This window comes from Pelodiscus sinensis, chromosome 7 (assembly GCF_052426305.1).
Source record: "Pelodiscus sinensis isolate ZL-2025 chromosome 7, ASM5242630v1, whole genome shotgun sequence".
NCBI lineage: Eukaryota > Metazoa > Chordata > Testudines > Trionychidae > Pelodiscus > Pelodiscus sinensis.
This window is the reverse complement of record NC_143058.1, coordinates 29,462,849-29,486,966: the sequence shown is the minus strand read 5'-3', so window position 1 is coordinate 29,486,966 and position 24,118 is coordinate 29,462,849. Positions and strand designations below refer to the sequence as shown.

The following is a 24,118-nucleotide window of genomic DNA, read 5'->3' as shown; positions in this document are numbered from 1 at the left end:
GAGGGAGTATACTAGCTTTAAACTACCTTTGCATCTTCCTGATGTCTTGCTGCTCTGAGGCTGAAGAAATACAGAGTGACTCAGATACCCTCATGCCCCTATGAAAATTACAGCAGCTAACCAGACCACTGTGCTATGTTCCCACACCAACATGTTCCTCCTTTCCTCAAGCATCACCTCTTACAACATTAGGGTTTGTAAGGGAGTTCTTTAAGACCTGGGGGGGGGGGGGGGGGGAGTGAATGGAAATATTACCAACCAATAGGAAGAAGAACTTTTAAGTTCCTTTTATTTAAATTTGGCCCATTCACCAATTTTTTAGGTAGTTCTCTCTCGACTATGCAGACCTCACAGTCCTTTTCCATTTCTTATACGTAGCTTAATATAGAAACTGTAGGCATTTATTTAACTCCATCATGATAGGCCCTGAACACACACAATAAAAACACAGCCCTTGCTCATATTAGCTAGAAATGATTTCTGCAAGACTTAGGCAATCTTGCAAAAACCATCATGAAAGTTTACAATCTAGCACAACATTAATTCCCTTTCTCTTTAGCCCTGATAGGAAAAAAACCCTGAAAACAATTTACTTCCACTGGGCAAGTATGTTTTTGCAAGGTTGGCTAAGTTGACTGGTAATACAATACAGAGCCATTTCTCTATGAGGTACTGGTTCAAATCCAGTGTATGATGAGAACAGCTGGAATAGGTTGCCACTATATGAAAAATGAGTTAGGTAGCTGATGATCTCAATTCTTAATACCTTCATTGGTAATCTCAGCAGACAAATCAAAGAATAAATGGGGCATGGAGTCCCCTCCAAAATTGTGTGGAAACATACTGGAACACTAAGAAATCTTGTACTTCTATTTACTGCCCAAGCTGAATATGCCTTCAGTTCTTTCAGTGTTACATTCATGAGCCAAATTAACATTAACAGATGTTTTGAAAATATCTTAGTATGAAATGGCTTTTCAGTCAAGATTGCAGAGACATATGCATGATGTCATTCAGACAGTTAAATGCTATTTTAAGAGCATAAAAGAAAACACTGCTAGAAGTCTCTCAGCATCTCTAAAATCCTGAGGAAAAAGTTTTTAAAAGCACTTTCCACTTACAGTAGTCATAAGATGTTCTGTGATGACTGCCACCTCCTGCTGTTTCTGAAGCAACAATGGCATTCCCATCTCCAATGCTGCAGCACCTCGTAACTGAACCTTGTGAGCTGAATGGATGACCATAGGAATGATCAGCTTTGCCCATCTCACAGCCTCTTCTCCCATTTGAGTTGGAGTCTGTTCCATCAGACTAAGTTCAACAAAGCACACATGTATTAATTACATATCGAAAAACACTATACTTACCGCTCAGCTTAACAAAAATATCCTTATTTAGAGATATTAAAATATACATTTGTAATTCAGATGCATTATGCACTAATAAAATGTCATTCAAAATATTTTCTAATAAATTTGGATTACACTTTGAAAATCCAACATATCAGTATATCATTGAAGTACCATATTAGATTCTTCCCTCTAAAAGCCTGACCAAGATGGTATTTTAAAGTTATTTTTCCTTTCCCTTCCTTTCTTTGCAGTATTATTTAACAGAATTTGCATTATAACTGAAAACCAAAAGAGAAATTTATCCTAATCAACTTCCTCTGAACTTATTTTTGTTTAAATTAAAGATTCCCGTTCTTAAATGGTGTAACCTAAAGTAGCAGGTGATACTATCAGGAAGTAATTTGCCAAGTTATATGGGAAAGAACCTCTGAACAGGTGTCCTCGTTAAAAGATTATCTTCGACATGAAACCTAGACAATTATTTTTAAGTTATATTTAAGTTTTGAGTTCTCACACCTGACATATCTAAGGATATCTGCCAATTTTACAATTATCATCTCCCAGTTTTAGAAGTAGTTGCTGTCTTCTCTATTGCTATGTGAAAGACACACATACACCCAAGGAAAAAACTGAATTATGCAGAAGAAAAATTAACAACGCCCAAAGTACTGCCAAAGACACAATATAACAGAGAAAAAAACCCTAGCTTTTAAGTTACAGTAATCTTAGGTGTTATTTACAGTAACAGCAGGTAAATATTCAAAAATAAGTAAGTCAAATGTTTGTGTTTAACATGTACATATTGAACCCTCTCAACTAAACAGACTTGCTTTCTATACATCAGGAAAATGTAGCAAATGGACAGTAGTAACTATTATTCCCTAAGGTTTATTTTGGAAGGGCCAAACAACATAGTGATGTAAGTAGACAGTTTGCCCTAGAATAGATGAGTCATTGAGAAACACTGAGGACTGACACTGGTTGCTAACATCCCCCTTAACATGGTTTCTAATCTTTCTCTCAACCTTTTTGTACCAGGACCAGCTTGCTGCCTTCCTCAATTGTGACAGGGAGAGCTTTAGAAATTGGAGCCAGTCCATGAACCTTTTGTTCAGAAACAATCCTCTAGAGAAATTAAAGCAAACCAATTAGGTCAAGATTACAATTAAACTAAATGCAAAATTTAGGGTAACATTGTAATTTTCTTCTGCTCAGTAAAGGACCATGACTGGGACATAAGAATTGCAGCTCATTGTAAAATACAATGGTCATCTCTACTACTGAATCTAACATGTCCGCTTCAAGCCAACAACCTTCATTCTTCTCTCAGGAATACTAAATTCACTCAGTGTTAATGATAAAAATCTACTATTTAATAAAAATGTCAACAGGAGGAACCCACTCAAAGCTTCAATCCTAAAATGAAGGCTCTGTAATTAAAAGCTATTACAAAACATTAGGATTAAGAAATAGTATAATGAACTTCCTTTTTTTAATCACAACAAGCTTCTAGAGGTATGCTGGAAATATCTAATTGAATCTAGTTAATTTTCCAAGCTGACTAAAAGATGTAAAGAAAACAAGTAGTCAATTGTGTAAAACAGATAGGCTTTAAAAAAAAAAAAAGTAACTTAAGCTGTTTAAAATGGTAGCAATGAATACTTTATCTGATAGGGTACGTCTACACTGCAACACTATTTTGAAATAACTAGCGCTATTCCGAAATAAACTATGCCCACACAGCAGGCAGTTATTTCGGAAAAAAGTCAAAATCCTGTCAAGCTGGAGGACGTCTTACTCCGACTCCTGTAACCCTCACTGTACGAGGAATAAGGGAAGTCGGAGGAAGAGTGTTCTATTTCAAAATAAGAGCTGTGTAGATGCTCCCTGTTTTGAAATTAGCTATGCAATTGACATAGCTCAATTTCTGTAGCTTATTTCAAGTTAAGCCCTGCTGTGTAGATGCACCCATAGTGTCCCCTTTCCACGTAAAAATCAGTGATGACATTATAGGTCTGGAAAGACATTTTGCAAATTAAATGGCCTAGCAGGCTCCAGAAAAACCATAAATAGTTCATGCAAAACCTGACTTTGCCTGTATACATTAAAAAGAAAACACACACACACACACACAGTATGATAATGTCGAGAACATTACTCAGTATGTCTAACAATTTAAAAAGTAGATCAAATATTGTCCTTAAACTATGGTGCCTTCAACAGATTTTTTTCAAAACATTCAATAACTGTTTTAAACATTTAGCATTATAGTTTACATACCGTATGATGACATTTAGTGCTTCATATTCGACAGCCATGGAATATACATCTCCTTTAGTAAGTATGGTTTCTAGTGTAGAAATTATATTAGGTACCTAAAGAAACAATGGAATGAGATTAGCTACACTGTCTCTCTAAATTAGAGAGAGGCTAAAAAAAAAAAAATTAAGAAACTCACCTCCTTCCCAACAACTTCAGAAGGAAAAGTCTGCTTAGAGATTACCCATAGGGCTCGAGTGCGTATATTTTTGTCTGCAGTTTTCACAGCAATACTATTCACTGTTGAAAGCAACTCTTGTATTTCATTTGCTAAAAAGCAGAACAGAACAGACAGCATTCAAATTCTGCTTTCACAAGTTTTACTCAGTATCTTAACAAGTTTTTGGTCACATACTTTTGCTTGGACATGTCAGCTACACAATTCCAAAAACCTTGAAAATGTAATTGCTAACATTTTAGCTATACTGTACTAAACAAAGCAAAAACTTCCCAAGAAAGAGCAACTAAAATAGAGTACTAAGAAGCAAAAAACGTGTACAATAGTACATCTCTATTATCTACATTAGCACTATAAAAAATTGAAATTACAAACTTGAAAGTCAAATGTTTATCTAAAAATGTATCTATTACAAAAAAATACAAAAGACTAAACAACTATTTCTCTAATTTTTCTGGTTTTTTCCCTTTTAAACACTGTGTCACTTTAGCCATAGTCAACTCCACGGTTGTGTCAGCAGCGTATGCCCATTCCAGGCTCTATAACAATGATCTCCAACTTTTTAGGCCCAAGATCACTTTTTGAGTTTAAATAGAACCCAGGTGCAACTTCAAAGATCAAGTAGAAACAGCAGCCCTATCTCCCCTCACTCTGAACCCCTTGGTTCCAGACCTATGCTTTTGCCAAGGCTCTGGTTGGTCACTCCATCGTCCTCCTCTCCCTTGCTCTCTCCCATCCTAACTCACTTTCACTGGGCTGGAGCAATAGTGCAGGTGGACTCTGGGCTGGGCACAGGGATTTGTAGTGTGGGAGGAGCTCTCAGCTCAGCCTGGGGAAGGAGAGGGTGTGCAAGAGAGGATTCAAGCTCTGGGAGGGAGTTAGAATGCAAGAGGGGACTCGGGGTCAGGGAAGGCGGTTGCAGTGCAGGAGGGAGCATGGGGTGATGGCTCCGGGATAAGGCTTGGGTAGCAGGTTGGGATGCAGGCTCTAGAAGGAGGTTTCGAGTTGGGGATTATTAGGGGCTACAAGTTGCAGGCTCTGGAAGGAAACTCAGAGCTGTGGGCTAGCCTGAATCAGGGGGCACAGAGCTATGGGCTGAGCTGCAGGAGAGGACTGGGACCAGCGGTTGAGGTGTGAGAGTGATTGAGCTATGGGTTCCGGCAGGCATCACTTACTTAAGATGGTTTCTGGACAGACTCCCTGCCTGCCTTAGCCCCACCCTGCTCCCAGAAAGAGCCAGCATGCCCAGCGGGAATCCCTAGGGGAAGAGGCAGGTGGCTCCTCAAGATCCCCCCCATAGTTCCCATTGGTCACAGTTCACTGTTTCTATCCAATGGGAGCTGCAGGGACTGTGCATACAAGCAAGGGCAGTGCACAGAGACCTCCTCATATGTGTCTCCTACCTCCCAGAGGCTGCAGGGACATGGCAGCTGTTTCTGAAATCAGGCCAGGGCCAGGGCCAGGGCCAGGGAGCCTGCCTTAGCTCCACTGTGCTGCCAGACTGATAGCAGCCAATCTCCCTGTTTGACTGCAGGAGTCTCAGAGATTGAGCCAAATACTGAGAGACTCCTAGATGAAATGGGAGAGTTAGCAACCCTAGGATGGAGTGCGATCATCAGGGGCTCCGTGATCAACCTAATGATTATGATCAATCAGTTGATGACCAATGCTTCACATGGTTCCAACCATTAACAGCAGCAAAGCTGAAAATGAAGAAGCTATTTGTACAGCACTTCGGAAAAAAGATAATGCTGAGCATTATTAATGTGATGATAACACATAGTATAAATTAAGTCTGCGAGAGCTTGGGAACAATGAGTTTATTACGTTCTGTCTATACCACAGGGCAATACGTTCCCGTTGCTGGAACCAACTCAGCAAGGAATTCCAACGTTTTACCTAAAAATCTGTCTCATTATCAGAAATTCTTAATTTTAATCTAGAATTAAATAAAGGTTAGAGCACATTTCAAAATCAAGGTAACAAAAGGAATTATATATATTTTTTTTACCAGATAGTTCAGAAGTAATCTTTGAGTTAAAGACACAAAATCCTAAAGCCTGTAGTGCTGCACTGCTCAGCTCTGAGTTTTGACTAGAAATGTGTGCCTGCAAAACAAAACATTAAAACTCCATGTCAAATCGCTAACTAAAGTTGATTATGTATTGTGTAGCTGCTCAGCTATGTTACAACCAAGTCAATAAAATTAAATGAAGTACAAATAATAAAAAAAATCCCATGTTGAAAAAATGTGATACCTAACTGAAAAGTACAAAGTTACACCTAAAATTACAAAACCTAGTTGCGGTTCTCAAGACAATTACCTCATCTGTAAATTTGGACTCTTGTTATTGAATTAAGTTTCAAAACATCTAAGTACTATATTTGCATTGAAATAATTTTTACATAAATAAGAGTGGCAGGGGGAATAATCATAATTCCTTTGATTATTGTATTTTGAATAAAAAAAGCATTACATGTTTAAAATAGAGATGAACTGGTTACCAAGAGAGGAAGTCTGAATAAAACGGCCTGAAAATTAAGAACTTTATATTACATCAGCAATATCTTCTTGATGTTCCCCACTATTCAGATTATAAAAAAGAGTATTCACTACATAGAAAGATGCTGACACAAATTGTGAAATCATTCCATCCATTTTGCACTGACACCCCAGACTACATTGTTCTTAGTTTTTATGATTACCAGGGGGCTGTGTCCGCTTCTCACTATGCTTGGCAGCCAGACAGCATGAGACCATGATGACATTATTCTGTCACCGGGCAGCAAAAACTTTTTTATATATAGATTAATGTCAATCTACTGCGGGATCCATCAGAAAAGTAGCATGGGTCGTGCAGGTTGATTTTTCGTTTAAATATTCGTTATAGCAGTCATAATAGACAGTGAGCCCTTGCTGCAAAAACTTAACTTGACCTGACTGCACCGCAATACAAGCAGTCCCCGGGTTACGTCGGACCCCTAGTTATGAACCCGGGGGGGGGGGGGGGGGGGGAAGCCGCTAGTGCGGGGTGCCTCCCCCACTGTCGCCACCTCCGGCGGCGTGGGGGGCGCTTCCCCCCAGCAGACCAGGGAGGCACGGAGCTAGCGCCCCCTCCCAGCAGACCAGGGAGACGCAGAGTGGCTTTTCTCGCCACCCGCGTCCTCCGCGGCGAGAAAAGCCGCTCCGCGTCTCCCTGGTCTGCTGGGGGGGGAAGGGGCGCACTAGCTGCGTGTTCCCCCCCTCCCCCCCCAGCAGACCAGGCTTTTCTCGCCGACACCTGGGGTAAAGCAGCTGGGGTGCTGCCAGGTTGGTCCAGTAGCGCCGAGGAGCGGCGCTGCGGAACCAATCCAGCAGCACCCCAGCTGCTCTGCCCCAGGCATGTCCAATTCAGCCGCTGCTGGTCAGTTTCAACAGCGGCTGAATCTAGACGCCAGTTCCGACTTACATACAAATTCAACTTAAGAACAAACCTACAGTCCCTATCTTGTACGTAACCCGGGGACTGCCTGTACATCAATGTCTCCTAAATAAACTGTAGCATCCAAGAAGTGTTTGTTGCAAGGCGTTCTGAAGCAAGACATTAACTTGGAGAAACTAATTTGTCCATTGTAAAAGAAGATACAATCTCCACGATGTGAAATAATACCCAAATGAGTACAATTTGCCAAGATACTGGATAACTGAAATCACAAGGTTAGGCTACTTCCTCACCCAGCCTGATTGCAAATTAAATGAGCTCAGTATTAACTCAGCCTCCCACTGCAAGCAGATCATGATTTAAGCTTTGATTCTTTCACTTAATGAGCTTTGCACAGCAAAATCAATTTTGAGGGAACATAACGCGCACCTTAAATACTTTACTAAGGCGAGGAAAGTGTTTTCCAACATCCGCAGAGAATTCTTTTCCTTCCTCACCAGTCAGGCGACTTCAAGGAGCAGAAAAAAAAAAAAAAGTCATATTTACAAATATAAAACATGATATTCCTATGAAAAGGTTAATATTAAACGTCAAATTATTTTCAACTAAATGTTACAATCTCATGAACACCTTTAAAAAAATTAACGCATATCACAAGTGCTGGAGGAGGAAAAAGGGGGAGGGTGAAATCACACTTTTAAGTATTAAAAGTTTTTACTTAAACCTGTGACCATAAAAAACAAACAATTACTAGTGTAGCCTATCGCTACATAGCGAATACAAAATATTAGGTTATTTTATATTTTGCTACTCTTGCTGCTAAAGAACTAGAGATTAATCAGCCAAATTTATATTGCTACAAAAAATAATTTACAAAACCTACAAAGAGTTAGAGGCTTTTTTAAACTAACAAATGTTAAGTTGGGCTCCAAGTACTAGAAAGAACAGCATACACAATAGCTAGTGATGCCCAGCACATATCTGGAAGACTGCACTCTACATGCAAAGATACCACCCCCTAACTGAACCAGTATATTTTAAGACTCACAAATCAAGCCATAGTGAACAGGTTTAAGTACCCATTATCCAGAAACTTAATGATGCTTTGTCTCTCATACCCCTTCCTTTTTTCTTTTTCTTGCCCCCTCTCCTCCTCCTCTCCTATTTATTTCGAATTTTCATATCCTCTACTCATAACTCCAGTCATCTGAAGAAGTGGGCTGTGCCCATGAAAGTTCATGATACCATCTACATGGTTTTTTTAGTCTATAAAGTACTACCAGACCATTTGTTGTTTTTTTCTGTAACAGACTCACTCAGCTACCCCCTGAAGTTTCTTAAATGACAAGCTTATTTTTCTTAAATAGGCTCACCGAAGACAACTCTGATAAAGGGGTTTTGTTTCATTGCCAATAGTTAAGTTAGCAGCATTTCCCTTTCTCTCTCCATTATGGTCCCAATCCTGCAAACACTTTATCATGGAAACGGTTTCATTAAAGCGAATGGCACAAAGTTAAAGTGGAGCTAATTAAAGGGCACCGGTAAAAGCTCATCTGCAAATAAAAGTTTTCCTCCTTGCACTCGGATTTCTCAAACGTTTGCTCAAAAAAATGCCAAATATTTCTAAACTTCGCAGCTGACCCTGCCCAACCTCTCACTAAAAATCTGCTTGAATGTGTCAGTTTGGCTTTGGTGTTTGCGGACAGCTCACGTGGCCAAAATACACCTTGCCAGTGCGTGGAGCTGCGCGCACGCCCACCCACCCCCAGTCGTGGCTCTTTGCCGGCTGGGTCCGTACCACGGCCGCGCTCACACCTGTTCCACGCCCTCCCCGCGCTCACACCTGTTGCCCACGCGCGTCTCCCGCATCCCCCTCTGCCGGCGGGCGCACGTGCGCGAGCCCAGGCCCCCCCCCTTCGCGGCCCTGACAAGCAGCCGCGCCGGAGCTGCTCCCACCCCCATCGCCCCAGGCCGGGCACGGCGGCTGCCGCACTCACTTGACGATGGTGAGGTGCGCGTCCGTGAGCTCCCCTGGGGGAGCGGCCGGGTCCTCCAGAGTCTCCAGCAGCGGCGGCAAGCTGGGGCCGGCGGCGGCGGCGCTCATGGTGCGGCGGGGACGCGGGCCAGTGAGCAGAGAAGCCTCCCGGCCGGGCGCGCACCGCCCTCCCTCACCCTTCACTTTCTCCCGGGCTAAGATGGCGGCGCGCGGGAGCCGCCACCACACAGACCGGGACTGGACTGGCCCCAGCCAATCGACGCCGCAAGAGGCGGCGCCAGAAACCGACCGCCGAGATAGCGAGCGGCGCCGTCCCGCCCACCGCGCGCTTTTCCCCGCGCAGCCGGGCTGCGGTAGAGTGCCGAGTCATCGATCAGATCCCTCTTTCTCCCTTGTCAGGGATGCTGCTGCTCTTACATGGCCAGGGGGAGGCAGGAGCGTGGGTGCAGATAAAACGATGGGGACTAAATTAGCTGTTACCCACTCAGGAGAGAATACTTGCAGTCGCTGTGGATAGTTCTCTGAAAACATCTGCTCAGTGGGCAGCCACAATTAACAAAAAAGGAAAGGAGAATGTTAGGAATAATTTTAAAAAACTGCAAAGAGACTGGTAGCACTTTAAAGACTAACAAAACATGTAGGCTACGTCTACACTGGCCCCTTTTCCGGAAGGGGCATGTAAATTTCACTAGTCGTCGTAGGGAAATCCGCGGGGGATTTAAATATCCCCCGCGGCATTTAAATAAAAATGTCCGCCGCTTTTTTCCGGCTTTTAAAAAAGCCGGAAAAGAGCGTCTAGACTGGCCCCGATCCTCCGGAAAAAGTGCCCTTTTCCGGAGGCTCTTATTCTTACTTTGAATAAGAATAAGAGCCTCCGGAAAAGGGCACTTTTTCCGGAGGATCGGGGCCAGTCTAGACGCTCTTTTCCGGCTTTTTTAAAAGCCGGAAAAAAGCGGCGGACATTTTTATTTAAATGCCGCGGGGGATATTTAAATCCCCCGCGGATTTCCCTACGACGACTAGTGAAATTTACATGCCCCTTCCGGAAAAGGGGCCAGTGTAGACGTAGCCGTATTGTAGATGGTATCATGAGCTTTCGTGGGCACAGCCCACTTCTTCACACTATCTGAAGCTGTGCGCAGGAAAGCTCATGATACCATCTACAATACACGTTTTGTTAGTCTTTAAAGTGCTACCAGTCTATTTGCTGTTTTTTTAAGTTTATCCTGTACAGACTAACTCAGCTACCCCCTGAAGGAATAATTTAAAAAGGGAGGGAGGATAATACAGAGGGTACGTCTAGACTACATGTCTCTGTCGCCAGAGGCATGTAGATTAGGCTACCAGGCATAGGAAAATGAAGCGGTGATTTATATAATCGCCGCTTCATTTAAATTTACATGGCTGCCGCGCTGAGCCGATCAGCTGTTTGTCGGCTCAGCGCGGTAGTCTGGACGCGCGGGTGTCGACATCAAAGGCATTTGTTGACCACCCAGGTATGCCTCATCCCAGAGACTCTTATTGCCTCTGCATAAAGCCATGGTATACCCACATCTTGAAAACGGCGTACAGATGTGGTTGCCTCATCTCAAAAAAAGATATCTTGGCATTTGAAAAAGTTCAGAAAAGGGCAACAAAAAATATTACGGGTATGGAATAAAAGTCTCAGACGGGTAGCTATGTTAGTCTAAACTAAAATTAAAAATTAAAAAACAACAAATGGTCCTGTAGACTTGATCTACAGTAGGGCATTAGTTCGAAATAACCCCCCTTTTAGCTTGAATTTATAAGCGGAGCATCCAAATTCCCAAGCTTGTTATTTTGAAATAATGGGCCACTTATTTTGAAAATTGTATTCCTGCTCTCTTCAGAGAATAATGCTAATTTCAAAATTAGTATGAATGCTCTGGTGCTGCTATTTTAATAATTGGCCTCCAGGTGCCTCTTGCAGCTGCAGCTCTGACTGCTCTGGCCACACTTGGCATCTCCACTGCTCTCCTCCTCCTGCAGAGCTTAAAAGTCCAGGCAGCAGGAAAAGGGCTTGTCCCATGTGACAAGCTGTGAAAGTCCTGTGCAAAACAGCAGCAACCAAGGCAGCTATGAATAACCGCAAAGCTCCTTCAGACCCTCCCATCGTTTGTCCCTATTGTTTTATCTGCACCCACTCTCCTGCTGCTCCCTCAGCTGCCACTGGCCAGGGACGCAGGAGAGCTCCAGCCTGGACTGGTGCGGAGATCCTGGACCTCATCAAGGTCTGGTGGGAGGAGACTAGCCTCCAGGATCTCTGCACCAAAAGAGGAATGCCAAAGTCTACAGCCAAATTGCTGCCAGCCTGGCCCCCAAAGGCCACACCCAGACACTTGACCTGAGTGAAAATAAAAGAGCTCAAGCAGGCCTACCACAAGACCAGGAAGCAATGTGGATCCTCCAGGGCTGCGCCAACAGCTGCCGGTTCTACAAGCAGCTGGATGCCATTCTGGGGGAGGCGGGCTGGTCACATCTCCCACTGTTGTCATTGAGTCCAGCCAGGATACGCCCAGCATCAGCCTCCAGGAGGGCAGGCTGGTGGAGGACAATGAGGAGAAGGAGAAGGAGAAGGAGAAGGAGAAAGCGAGCCAGGAGACCATGCCTGCCAGCCAGGACCTGCTCGTTAACCTGGAGCCAGTCCCTCCCCCTTCCAGGATGTCTCCCAGGCTTCGGATTATCCTGGGGAAGGCATTTCAGATGAGTTCTATAACTTTTTCTATCTATGCATAGGGGCAGTCAATAGGCTGAGAGGAGCTGTGTGTTCCTCTCTTGGCCTACTTGGCCTGGGGAGCACACAACAGCCTGTGCACATGGATGCACATGGAGTGCCAGTCCAGAGCACTCAGCACCATGACACTCTCACACAGGAACACCTTGGTACTTCTCACAAGGTTCCTGGAGAGGCCTGCCTTACTTCTTGGTGGGATACCTTCTCCAACCAGCCACTAGTAGGGAGTCTGGGGTCATGGAGCCACACATAGCATGGGGTCATGCCTGCACTCTGGCATCATCCACTCTTGGTCAAGCATAGTGATGCGGAGGAGACTGATCCAATGCATAGGAACCTACTGGAGGGAGGAAGAGGAGGGAACCCAGTAGCACTCTCTCCAACAAGCGACCTCTGCCACTCACACACACTTCCCCCACACCTCCCTCCCCCCAGCAGGCAGAGATAGACGTTTTCTCCCAGCAAGATGCTGCCAGTGCCAGACCTGGCATGTTCAGGACACAGAAGGAGGCTGACCCACCCTGTTTCCCCGTCCTGCCTGCAGGCTCTTGGCCTGGCCAGCCCCTTTCCATGCCTGCTTGTCCCCGGGCCGTGGGTGTTACCATGCTTGCCTGGATGTCTGTGCCCCTGCTGGAAAGTGCCCACTGTCTAGGCAACAGGTGGCCTTACTCAAAGCACATTGTCATTGTCTGAACTGAGATCTTTGGTGTTGTCTCAGAGAATAGGGTTAAGCTTCATGCACAGTGTCTCCTATGAGATTGCCCTTGTAACTTTTCTTCACAACTAGGCCAGTTGCCAGCTTGGCACATCCCTCATCTCCCACGTCACCTCCCAGGCCATCTGCCCGACTCCACGGGATCCACAGGAAACGCACCTGGGAGGACCTGATGCATGAGCAGATGGCCTGCCTGTAGTACTTTATCCAGGGGCTCAAGGATGTGTGCCAGGAGCAGGTTACTGACCAGCAGGAGAACCGGGCTGACCAGGAGGCGCGCCAGGCCAACTGGGAGCAAAGGAAGGCTGCCAGAAGCGATGTTTGATGGTATCCCGAGGATTGAGGGACATGCACAGCGGCAGGAGTGCCAGGTCCTGGGTGAGCAGGGCCTGCGGTCCACGCTGGGGTTCATCCTGCATGTCCTAGTCCTCATCCTGCTGGAGCAACATGCAGGCAGTCTGGAAGTACCGTGCCATGAGGCGCAGCATGAAACCTGTGAGCCTGGCAGTGCTTTGCAGCAGGTCTGGCTCCATGCTATGAGTGCTGTGGCGTCTGCAAGAGCAACCAGAGCACAAGAGGGCCCCCAGTAGAAGCCCTGTTGTGAGAGGGTGGGGCAGGCTGTACTTAGGGTTGCCAGGTGTCCAGTTTTCTACCGGACAGTCCGGTATTTGCGCTTTCTGCCTGGTAAAAAAAATTCAGCAAATACAGGACATGTGCAATGTCCGGTATTTTCTGCATTTCCGGCTGGGCACTGGACGCAAGCCTGGCGGGGGTGGGGGAGCAACTGGGAGGTGGGGCCATGATTGGCACTAGGAGCCTGTGGTCCCGTGCAAAAGCTGGGCGGGAGCGGGGGGAGTGGCTAGGAGTCCCAGCCACTCCCCCCACCTGACTTCTGTACGTGACCAGAGGCTCCCAGCGCCAATCGCGGCCCCGCCTCCCAGCTGGGAGCCTCCGGCTGTGTGCAAAAGCCGGGCAGGGGGAGTATATGGGAATCCCAGCCACTCCCCCTGCCCCCGCCTGGCTTCTGTTAGCAACTAGAGGGAGTGCCTGGAGGGTGCTCGGCCCGTTGGACTCCGGCTGCGGCCAGTGGCTGCCCTGACCCCGCAACGTCACTGGGCTCCACCTCCGGTGTGAGACATGGACATGCTGCTCAGGTCCCTGCAGCGGGAGCGCTCTGGTTTGGCCGGGCTCAGGACCCGCCACACGCACAGACCCAGCAGCCATGCCCAGAGCACCATGCAAGGTCAGAGACATGCGACACGTGCGGGTGCCGGGTCCTTGACCAGGACAGGAAGCTCCTGTGAGCCCCCACACAGCTCCCCCCTCAGAGATCCTACAACTGCCGCTGTGAGCTCCTGACCCCCCCCCCCCCCCCAGTGCCTCCTCACCCTGTGTGCTCCTCTCAATCCCCACTTCCCAGGGTGCTTTGACAGACACCTCAATATCCTGCAAAGTCAAGAAGTTTGGTCTCTGTTTGCCAGATGCTGGCAATGGGCAAGAGGGGGTGGATCACTTATGGTTTTTGCGCCCTCTGTCCAGTAAAAAAATTCAAAAGATACCAGACACGTGGTTGCGTGCTGAAGTCGGGTGCGGTGCGGGGGTTTTTTTTGTAAGTCCGACACATGTATTCTTTTTTTTTTTTTTTTTGCACACCAAAAATTTTTAGCCCGCATGTTCAGTGTTTTTTGAGAGACCATCTGGCAACCCTAGCTGTACTGGAAGAGGCTTGGGGTGGGCAGCTGAGTTTCATGGGGACTGAACAATTATGTCTGTGCACAGCTTCCCTCTGTGTGCTGGCTGGGATTTGGAGCAACCTTGGTATCTGCTTGTGTGCTAGTGTGGAGCATGTGTGCCCCCCCCCTTTTTTCCCCTTTCTCCCTAAAATCCCCATAGGGGAACTGAGGAGGGCTGGGCTACTGGCTCTGGAGGGGGGTATAACATGTTGAGTTGTTGGGGGGAGACCTTTAAATTTCCCCCCCAAGAGCAGTTGGTCTTGTCCTCTTGCTTCCCTGGCTGGCTCAGAAGTTCGTCTTACTTTTTTTGGGGGGGGGGGATGCTGCTTCCTCAATATGAGGTAAGTGGGTGGGTGCAGAGGAGATACATTTCAGAGGGGGTAGCTCTCCCACGTGCACATCTACCTTCCATTCAATTCTTAATGACCTATTCACACCCTCAGATTTTGTTTATGTTTTCACCACAAGTTGTATTTATCAGTATGCTGAAATTTCTCCCGTCAAAGGGCCTTGTTGCAGCTGTTTTTGAACAGTGTTGTTCTTTCATTAAGATTAACAATAAGGACGTTTTCTTTACTCCCATCTTAATCTGCAAACTTTCTTCATGCTCTGGAAATCACTGGGATTCCTAGTGTGAGAATCTGAAGATAAGGTGTGATTGTTGTGACTTGCAGTTTCAATGAGGCACTTAAACTCAGAAGAACCCAGTGGGAATATAGGCTCTTTCCCATGCCCCCATCTCCTATGCAATGCTTCACCCCTGCTGCTCTAGCTTATAAAAAGGCTTGGTGGAATGCACTCTTTATGCTTGATAACTTTGCGTAATGTTTAAAGCTTTTCATCTTTTTATAATTTTCACAGTTATTGGGAAATTATGGAGGGAGGCCCAATAATTTTTTAATGATGAAGTGGAGATGCAAAGAGTTCAAGCTTTACAGCTGTTAAAACTCACACAGAGGGTATGTCTACACTACAAAGTTAATTCGAACTAACAGACGTTAGTTCGAATTAACTTTGATAGGCGCTACACTAGTGCTCTGCTAGTTCGAACTTAATTCAAACTAGCGGAGCGCTTAGTTCGAACTAGGTAAACCTCATTCTACGAGGACTAAGCCTAGTTCGAATGTACTAGTTCGAATTAAGGGGTGTGTAGCCCCTTAATTAGATCTTGTGGGAGGCTAGCCCTCCCCAGCTTTCCCTGGTGGCCACTCTGACCAACACCAGGGAAACTCTACTGCCCCCCTCCCAGCCCCGGACCCCTTACAGGGGCACGGGCTGGCTACGGTGCCCGTGCCAGGTACAAGCCTGCCAGCACCCAGCTAGCAGACCCTGCACCTGGCACGGCTCAAGCCAGCCACCCGCTGGGGCAGCCCTCCCCCTCTTCCCGGGGCCAGGCTGGCGGCTCCCGGGAGCTTGCCCGGGACCGCAAGAGGCGGGCACCCGCCTGGTCTAGTGCGGACATCGTGGACCTCGTCCACGACCTCCGCACTAGACACAGGAAAGTGGCCGTCTAGGGCAGGAGAGCTGCCAGCCTGGCCACCCAGGAACAGATGTGCATGAAAATCAAGGTGGTCCACTGAGACCCCCGACCCTGAGCCCTGAGCTTAGAATGGCCGTACTGGGTCAGACCAAAGGTCCATCTAGCCCAGTAGCCTGTCTGCCGACAGTGGCCAACCCTAGGGACCCTGGAGGGGATGGACCAAAACAATGACCAAGCCATTTGTCTCATGCCATCCATCTCCAGCCTTCCACAAACAGAGGCCATTTCTACCATTTCTACCCGCTGGCTAATACTACTCCATGGACCCAACCTCCATGAATTTATCTCATTTCTCTTTAAACTCTGTTCTAGTTCTAGCCTTCACAGCCTCCTGCAGCAAGGAATTCCACAGGCTGACTCTTTGCTTTGTGAAGAACAACTTTCTGTTACTAGTTTGAAGCCTTCTACCCATTCCTTTCCTTTGGTGTCCTCTAGTCCTTCTATTATGGGAACTAATGAAGAACTTTTCTTGACGCACCTTCTCCACCCCACTCATGTTTTTATAGACCTCTATCATATCCCCCCTCAGTCTCCTCTTTTCTAAACTGAAAAGTCCCAGTCTCTTTAGCCTCTCTTCATATGGGACCTCTTCCAAACCTCTGATCATTTTAGTTGCCCTCCCCTCTCCCACCCTCTCTCTTCCCCTCTCTCACCTCCTTTTCCCAGTCTCCCCGAGTTTTGTTCAATAAAGAGAGATTCTATTTTTGACCACACGTTTTCTTTATTTTGTACATCAGGAAGGGGGGCTAGGGAAGGGTAAGTGGAAGGAGGTGAGGGAGGAATGGGGTACGAGCCCCCGATGGGGAGGACTGGGCTGGCTCTGCGGGCTTCTGGGGGTGGAAGCTCTCCTGCAGCCCCCCAATTGCCTCCTCTCCCCAGATGGCAGCCTGTGGCAAGTGCAGCCGGTCTGATGGCCAAGTGCTGTGATGTGCCCAGTGTGGGCACTCAGGGCACTTTAAGCCAGGACTGCTTTGCAAGCGGGGCACCCCTGAGAACTGTCTGTCCGGGGTGGGGGTCAGGACCCTTTAAGCACAGCCCTTGGCTAGCCTGAGGCAGCAGCTCCACGCTCTAAGTCCTCATCTGATGCCCTGCCGGCACTGCTTCCGGCCATCCTTAACCCCGGTTCAGGGTCCACTTAATGTGGACATGCTAGTTTGAATTAGCGAAACGCTAATTCGAACTAGTTTTTTAGTCTGGATCCGTTAGTTCGAATTAGCTTAGTTCGAATTAACTAATTCGAACTAAGTTAGTTCGAATTAGCGCTGTAGTGTAGACATACCCAGAGAGACAAGGTGGGTGAAGTAATATCTGTTTTTTTAATCATTTTGGAACAGTTTTGGTTGGTGAGAGATTAGCCCTTTTGAGTTTCACAGACCTGGAGAAGAGCTCTGAGGAGTTCCAAAGGTTGTCTCTGTCACCAACCATATTTGGTTCAATTAAAGATATTACTTCACTCACCTTGTGACGCTCATCCAGACACCAATACGACTACAAGAAAACAGCAAAAACCATAATATCACATCAAGATATACAAAATAATTATCCTAGCACCAGAGATGATTTGTTGATTTAACTATTAATTCACTCATCCATTTATGACAAGCCCAGTCCAGAAGTTTATATCATTGAATTGTAACCCTAACAAGTGCTCAGGAAGCATTTTTCTTGCTTTCCCTATCTGTAAATAATTTAATTACTACTGATGGAAATATTTCAGGATTTCTATGTACTGTGAAATCAGCTAATTTCTAAGTTATTTGCAAAGAAACAAACAAACAAAAAAAACAAAATAAACACAAAACCCCAAATCCGTAGAGATTTCAGGTGCCTAAGTATCCTCTGGAATCATTGAAGTTGCCTTCCCTAGCCCCACCACAATCCTAACGGGCACCCCGGTGAGTCAGGAGTGAACAGAGGGGCTGCAGGAGGGCCATATGTACAAGATGCAGCCCACATCTGAAGCAAAGAGCTCACCATGAGCTGCAGACCAAATACCAGGCATAAAGAGCAAGTGCTGTGCAGCTAGGAAGCTGCCAGTGCTTCTTCAGAGCAGCTCAAACTGTGGAGGAAGAACCCACTGAAGGTGACCCACTCAGGATTTTTTACCCACTGTTTCATTTCCAACGCTGATGTGATTCAAAAACAGCAGCTACTTTGTGTGTGTCAGATCTGAGGGAAAATATTTAATGCAGGAGTGGGGAACCTTTTTTGGGTGGGGGGCCACTGACCCACAGAAAAATCAGTCGGGGACCACACACAAATGAGAAGCAAAACAAACAAACTAACAAACAAATGAACAAGAAACCCCAAAACAAAATAGAACCTTCACTGGTGTGGCCCCCAGCTAAGAAGAAGAAAGACATTCCCCTCGCACACTAGAGCCTTGGGGAGATGGCAGTAGGTTGGAGCACCGGCACAGGCTCCCAATACTGGGGGAGGAGGGAAGCCCTGAGCCTCAGGGGCCAGATCCAGGCAAGCAGGGGGGCCACATCCAGACCGAAGGCCTTAGGTTACTGACCCCTGATTTAAGCTAAAATAATTCATTCCCCATGTAGCTCTTAAAGGAAGGACTTGGCCAAAAACGACTATGACAACCTAGGACAATTCCCTTTGCAAGGGGGAGAGACAATAGCCCTGTACTAAGGGAAGCAAGGAACTGAGCAGCTTCCAAGGGAAATGGGGGGGCACCATGCCCAGGGTAGGGAGGGCTGTGGCGCTAAAATGCAAGTTTGCCTAGGGTGCCATTTTCCCTAAGGACGGCCCTGTATGCAGGAGTGGGGAACTCTGAGCCTCATGGGCTGGATCCGGCATGTGAGGGAGAAGACGTACAGTGCCACCTGCTGCTGCTCAGCCTTCCCCTGGCTTGGGGAATGCGGTGCTGGAAACTGCTCATAAGAGAGTTTCCCTGCTGCTCTCATCGGCCAGACTTTGGGGCTACATCAGTGAGGGGGTTTTGTTTGTTTTTTGGGGGGTGTTGCCTCTCACTTGTGTGACCCCACCTGATTTTTCTGTAGGTCAGTGACTCCCAACCCAAAAAGGGTGCCCCACCCCTGATTTACAGTTTTCCAGAAGGAGCATCTTCTTCATCAATGGCTATTGTTGTTTCACACACACAAATATAAATATATATGCATATATATAAATGCACATTGTGTGTGTGAGAAATAATGGCGCCTTGGGTGGTTAACCATAGATTTCCATAAGACAGCTACTTTTTACTTCTGGATACTTGAGTACAATTAAGATGCGATACTTTTGTACTTTTACTCAAGTAGTTTTCCAGAAGGATGCTCTGACTTTTATGTAGTTACATTTTTTCAAAGTAGCAGTACTTTTACTCAAGTAACTTTTTGGGGTACTTTTTCCACCACTGTTGGTTTCCATGGAAATGCCTCTCTCAGAATGAGCAGTGTGATGAGGCAGGTAAGCAAACCTAACACACAGAAATGCCAGCACCCCTCGTTGTCAAAGTGGTTCCTCAGAGCCTCTCTGATCATGATGGCCACCTACTGTACTCCTCTGACAGCACAAGTCAAACTGGCTGTTCAAACTGTGCACCCAGGCACTGTACCTCAGTGCTCCACTCACGGGCAAACACTTCACCCTTACGCTCATGCAAATTATGTAAGCAACAGAATGCAATCACCACCTTGGGAACATGATCCACCATGTGGTCCAGCCTGCCAGAGAGACACCTCCATCTCCCTTTCAATCTGCCAAAGTCACACTCATCAACCATGCAGCATTGGCTTAGCCTGTTCTTGAACCGCTCCTTACTGCTGTCCAGGTGCCCTGTGGAAGGCTTCATGAGCGAGGGCTATAAGGGGTAAGCTGAGTCACCGAGGTGCACTCTGGGTATTTCCACATCTCCCACAGTAATTCTATGGTCTGCAAAGAACATCCTAGCCTGCAGGTTTCTGTACAGGCCACAGTTCCTCAAGATGCATGTATCATGTACCTTCCCGATCACCCTGTGTTTATGTCTGAAAAGCCCATGGTGATCGCAAGTGCTTGAAGCATTATGGGGAAGTACTCCTTCCAATTAATGAACTCTGAGGCAGGACGGAGTGGCACTATAATGAGAATATGTATGCCATTGATTGCCTCACCACACTTTGGAAAGCCCCTCTCAGCAAAGCCACCCCGGAGTTGCTTTTCGCAGTCACAGTCCTATTGCCCTGCACACTTATGTGCTGCCCAGATGGTAGACTTTTCCACTCCAGACTCATCTGCAACTGAACAGTAGAAATCCGTAGTTGCCAGTTTCCACAAAGCAATCACAACACGCTTCTTTACCAAGACAGTGGCTCTCATTTGGGTGTCCTTATCTCAGTTCAGGGGCCAGCCCAACACGCAGCTCCTGGCAGATTGCTTTATAAATCAGAAAGTTATGTAGCCTCTGCGCTTCATCGCACACCTGCATGACAATGTAAATCCCACCTCTCAGTGCTGTTTTCCCTAGCCAAAAAGTGACCGCTACTCTGCACAGCTACTCTGTGACAGCCATATGCAATGCCACCTTGCTGCTGTCCCAGTCACTCACATTGTCGTCCACATGACAGTCTACTTCATCTGATACTAAGTAGCAAACTGGAACAATAATCCCACATCAGGAGCCCCTTCACTCAGGGAGGCTCTGCCGGGAGCAGTTTCTTAAGCCATTGCTGGCTCTAGCAAGACAGACAAAGAGCTGAAGGTCTCTCCCAGCTAGCACCCAAATAGGCTTTTAAGTCCTCCTTATTAAGCCAACCTACTGCTGGTGTAACAGGATAGGGCTTATTGAGCCCACAGCAGTTCATTGAGCCTTTCCTGGCCAGTGTGTATGCTCCCCAAGGCTGGTAATGCTACTGAATCTCAGAAAGATTTCCCATTTATCTACTATGGGCTTATTCAGCTCTAGGTATGTCACTGCAGAATTTAGAACAGGGGTCAGCAACCTTTCAGAAGCGGTGTGCCAAGATTTAACTTTCCCCATCCCCCTCAGTACAAGCCCTGCTCCCTCCCATTCTGCCCCCTCCTGTACCCACATCCCTGTGCCCTCAGTGCACACACCAGCGGGGAAGCAGCTCTGGGTCTCGCAGCCCTCTGAGAGCAGCACTGGGGTGAGGTGGGATGGCGGGGGCAGAGTCACTTCCCTGCCCAGCCCAGCCCTTTGCCCAGGGTTCACACCTCACCTGCAGGCTGTAGCTCCAGGGCTAGGGCAGGCAGAGCCTGGGCTGCCCAGGGCTGTCTCCAACCCCCAGCCAGGCACAGCAGGACACTGGGGAAGGGTCTTCCCACTCCTGGGGAACAGCCGTGGCTTAGCTGGGCCCTAGAGCCCCACAGAGGCAGCAGCTGCATGTGACCGGCCACACCACCCTGATCTGCGGATCAGCCCCAGAGCTGCTGCCTCCTGGAGCAGGAGGCAGAACCTTATGTGGGAGGAGAGGGGTGTTAACCCCTTAGCTCCTGGGAGCTGCATGCCCAGGGATGCGTAGCCCAGCATGTGGTCATGCCACCCGCTCTGCTTGCCAGGCTGCCCGGTCCCTACACCAGGCTGCCACAAAAAATCATCCTGCATGCCTTATGGCACACATGCTGTATGTTGCTGACCTCTGATTTAGAACCACCCAAGGGACAGAGCTCATGACAATCGCTCCATGGCGTTTCCTGCAGAGTGTAGAGTTTAGATCAGTGATACTCAGATTGCTGCTCATAAGCCGCAGTGTGTTTCCTATGACTCTTTGCAGCACATCATGATAATAAAACAGAATAATTTAATTGTTAATGAATCAGGATGCTTTTAGTATGTTATTAACCATGGTCATACAGTATCATAGGCGAGGGAAGGCATTGCCTTCTCCAATTGCCAGCCTGGCTCTGCCCACACTCCTCCACCAGAGTGCCTAATGTAGACATACTGGGGGACAACGTGTTGTTGCCCTTTGCAGCCACCTTTTCTAGCGCTTCGGGACTGGGGAGGCTGGAGCTACCTGCCTTCCTCCCTCCCCATGCTCCGGGGCTAGGGATGCTGGGATGCATTTGCGCACCTACACGCCTCCCTTACTCTCCCCTCCCCATTAGTGGTGGGGGGGGTGCGTGGTGAACTGCCCCCCCTCCTCATGGTGGGGGGGCAGGGAGGCGGTTTGGCTCCCGGCGGGGGGGCTCAGCCAAAGAGCTGAGCTGGAGCTGGGGGCTTGCCTCTCCCAGCCCTACCTTCACAGACCACCCATGTTATTAACCAATTAAGTTATCAACTTGCATTAAGTTATTAACTTATTTGCTGTGAGTATCAGATAGCTACATAGATATTACTATTCATATTTCAACAGTTTAACGGGGAAATACTCACAGCTCCTGTTGGTTCATCATTTCTAGCCAATGGACACTGTGGGAAATGGTGGCCCAGCCTGCAGGCCAGGAATAGTGAACCACAGCCAATGGAAGCGGCGAACAGCTGTACCTGCGGATAGTAGGTAAACAAAGCCTACCACCAGCTAACCCTGGCAAACTGCATTAAGCCCATGGACCGCTTATTGCCCAGCCTGTTTTAGAATGGTGTTACTGCAATGACCACACAGTTGTTTGTGGGGGATTGTTTTGTTAGCCTAAGATACTTACAACAGATTATATTGAATCTGGCCCACATCAAACATCAATCGTGTCAGCTAAAACAACTAATATTTTATGCTGAATAAAATACTGTATGGCCCACTTAACACTCTATTTGTGATCAACACACTGTTACTATTGAGTTTAGAAAAACAAAGAACATGTAGTTATTACAAGAACATGTTTGCAGCTTTATTCAGTCCACCAGAGGGCAGGATTTTAGAAATATTTGTTAAATTTGACTCAGTTCTTAATGAGTGCATCTTGTTTCAATTAAGTATAATTATATGAAACTTATTTTCTGCCAGTAGCAATGTGATGCTCATAGTAAGGCAACTTGGAATGAGAGAAAGGCTGAAACAGTTGTACTATAGTCCAACAGAATCGTGAAATTTTTTATGTAAATTATACTTTACTATGTAGTGTTCTGTTCTTTTTGGGATTTCAGATGTCATATTTTCTGGGTTACTTCAATTCTGAGTCATTCCCACTGCTAATGCTGTTTGTCAGAAGTGTCAAAGTATCAGGACTCTTTGAATAACTAAGTCCATTATTGCATCCTAATCCATTTTTGAAGTATTTTATAAATATATAGATGCATGTCTGAAAATAACAAAGGAATGATATGGGGTGTAGAGATGAAGGATCCCCAGCCAATAATTGCTAAATAATTACATACATTTTGAGGAGGCCTGGTGATGGGAAAAGACCACTTGGATTTAGTTTATCTTGTCTTAATCACAAAGCTAATACTCCTACATATTATTAGCTTTGGGGAATCCAGATTCTGTAAGGAAAGGAGTTATTTATATTATAGACATTTTAGCAACTGGAAAGGGAACCTTTATAGATTACAAAACTAGAGGATAATTGGATTATATACCGGCTACCAACAAACTGTTATTTCTGTAACTCTCATCTTACATGTTAGAAATCAAAATGGTTCTTTCTGGCGGATCCGATCGCATACTTACTTATAGAATCATAGAATACTAGAATTGCAAGGAACCACAAGAAGTCATCAAGTCCAGTCCACAGCCCTCATGGCAGGACCAAGCACCACTTAGATTATCCCTGACATATCTGTCTAACTTGCTCTTAAATATCTCTAGCGATAGAGATTGCACAAACTCCCTAACCTGGCTTACCCACCCAGACAGTTAGGAAGTTTGTCCTAATGTCCAGTCTAAACCTCCCTTGCTGTAATTTAAGACCATTGCTTTTTGTCTTATTATCAGAGATTAAGGAGAATAATTTTTCTCCCTTCTCCTTATAGGTACTTGAAATCTGTTATCATGTCTCCTCTTAGTCTTCTCTTTTCCAAATTAAACAAACCCACTTCTTTCAGAATTCCCTCAGGGGTCATGTTTCCTAGACCTTTAATCATGTTTGTTGCTCTTCTCTGGACTTTCTCCAATTTCTCCACATCTTTCTTGAAATGTAGCCCTGATAACTGGACACAATACTCCAACTGAGGTCTCACCATTGCAGAGTGGAGTGGAAGAATTACTTGCTTA

General features: G+C 46.4%; 1 protein-coding gene across 2 annotated transcripts in view; it reads right to left on the bottom strand.

Moving 5' to 3' along the window:
• The window catches only part of RIF1 (replication timing regulatory factor 1), a 70,691-nt gene extending 61,139 nt beyond the window's left edge, over window positions 1–9,552 (bottom strand). The window contains exons 1-6 of one of the 2 annotated variants that reach the window (XM_075933399.2): window positions 9,269–9,552; window positions 7,701–7,779; window positions 5,861–5,957; window positions 3,811–3,941; window positions 3,633–3,727; window positions 1,122–1,311 (exon numbers count right to left, since the gene is read on the bottom strand). In XM_075933399.2, coding sequence (XP_075789514.2) covers window positions 1,122–1,311; window positions 3,633–3,727; window positions 3,811–3,941; window positions 5,861–5,957; window positions 7,701–7,779; window positions 9,269–9,375 — 699 coding nt within the window. In that variant the 5' untranslated portion in view covers window positions 9,376–9,552. The remainder of the gene's footprint in view (window positions 1–1,121; window positions 1,312–3,632; window positions 3,728–3,810; window positions 3,942–5,860; window positions 5,958–7,700; window positions 7,780–9,268) is intronic. The other variant, XM_075933398.2, reaches the window with a different exon arrangement.
• Between the last annotated feature and the right edge of the window lie 14,566 nt (window positions 9,553–24,118).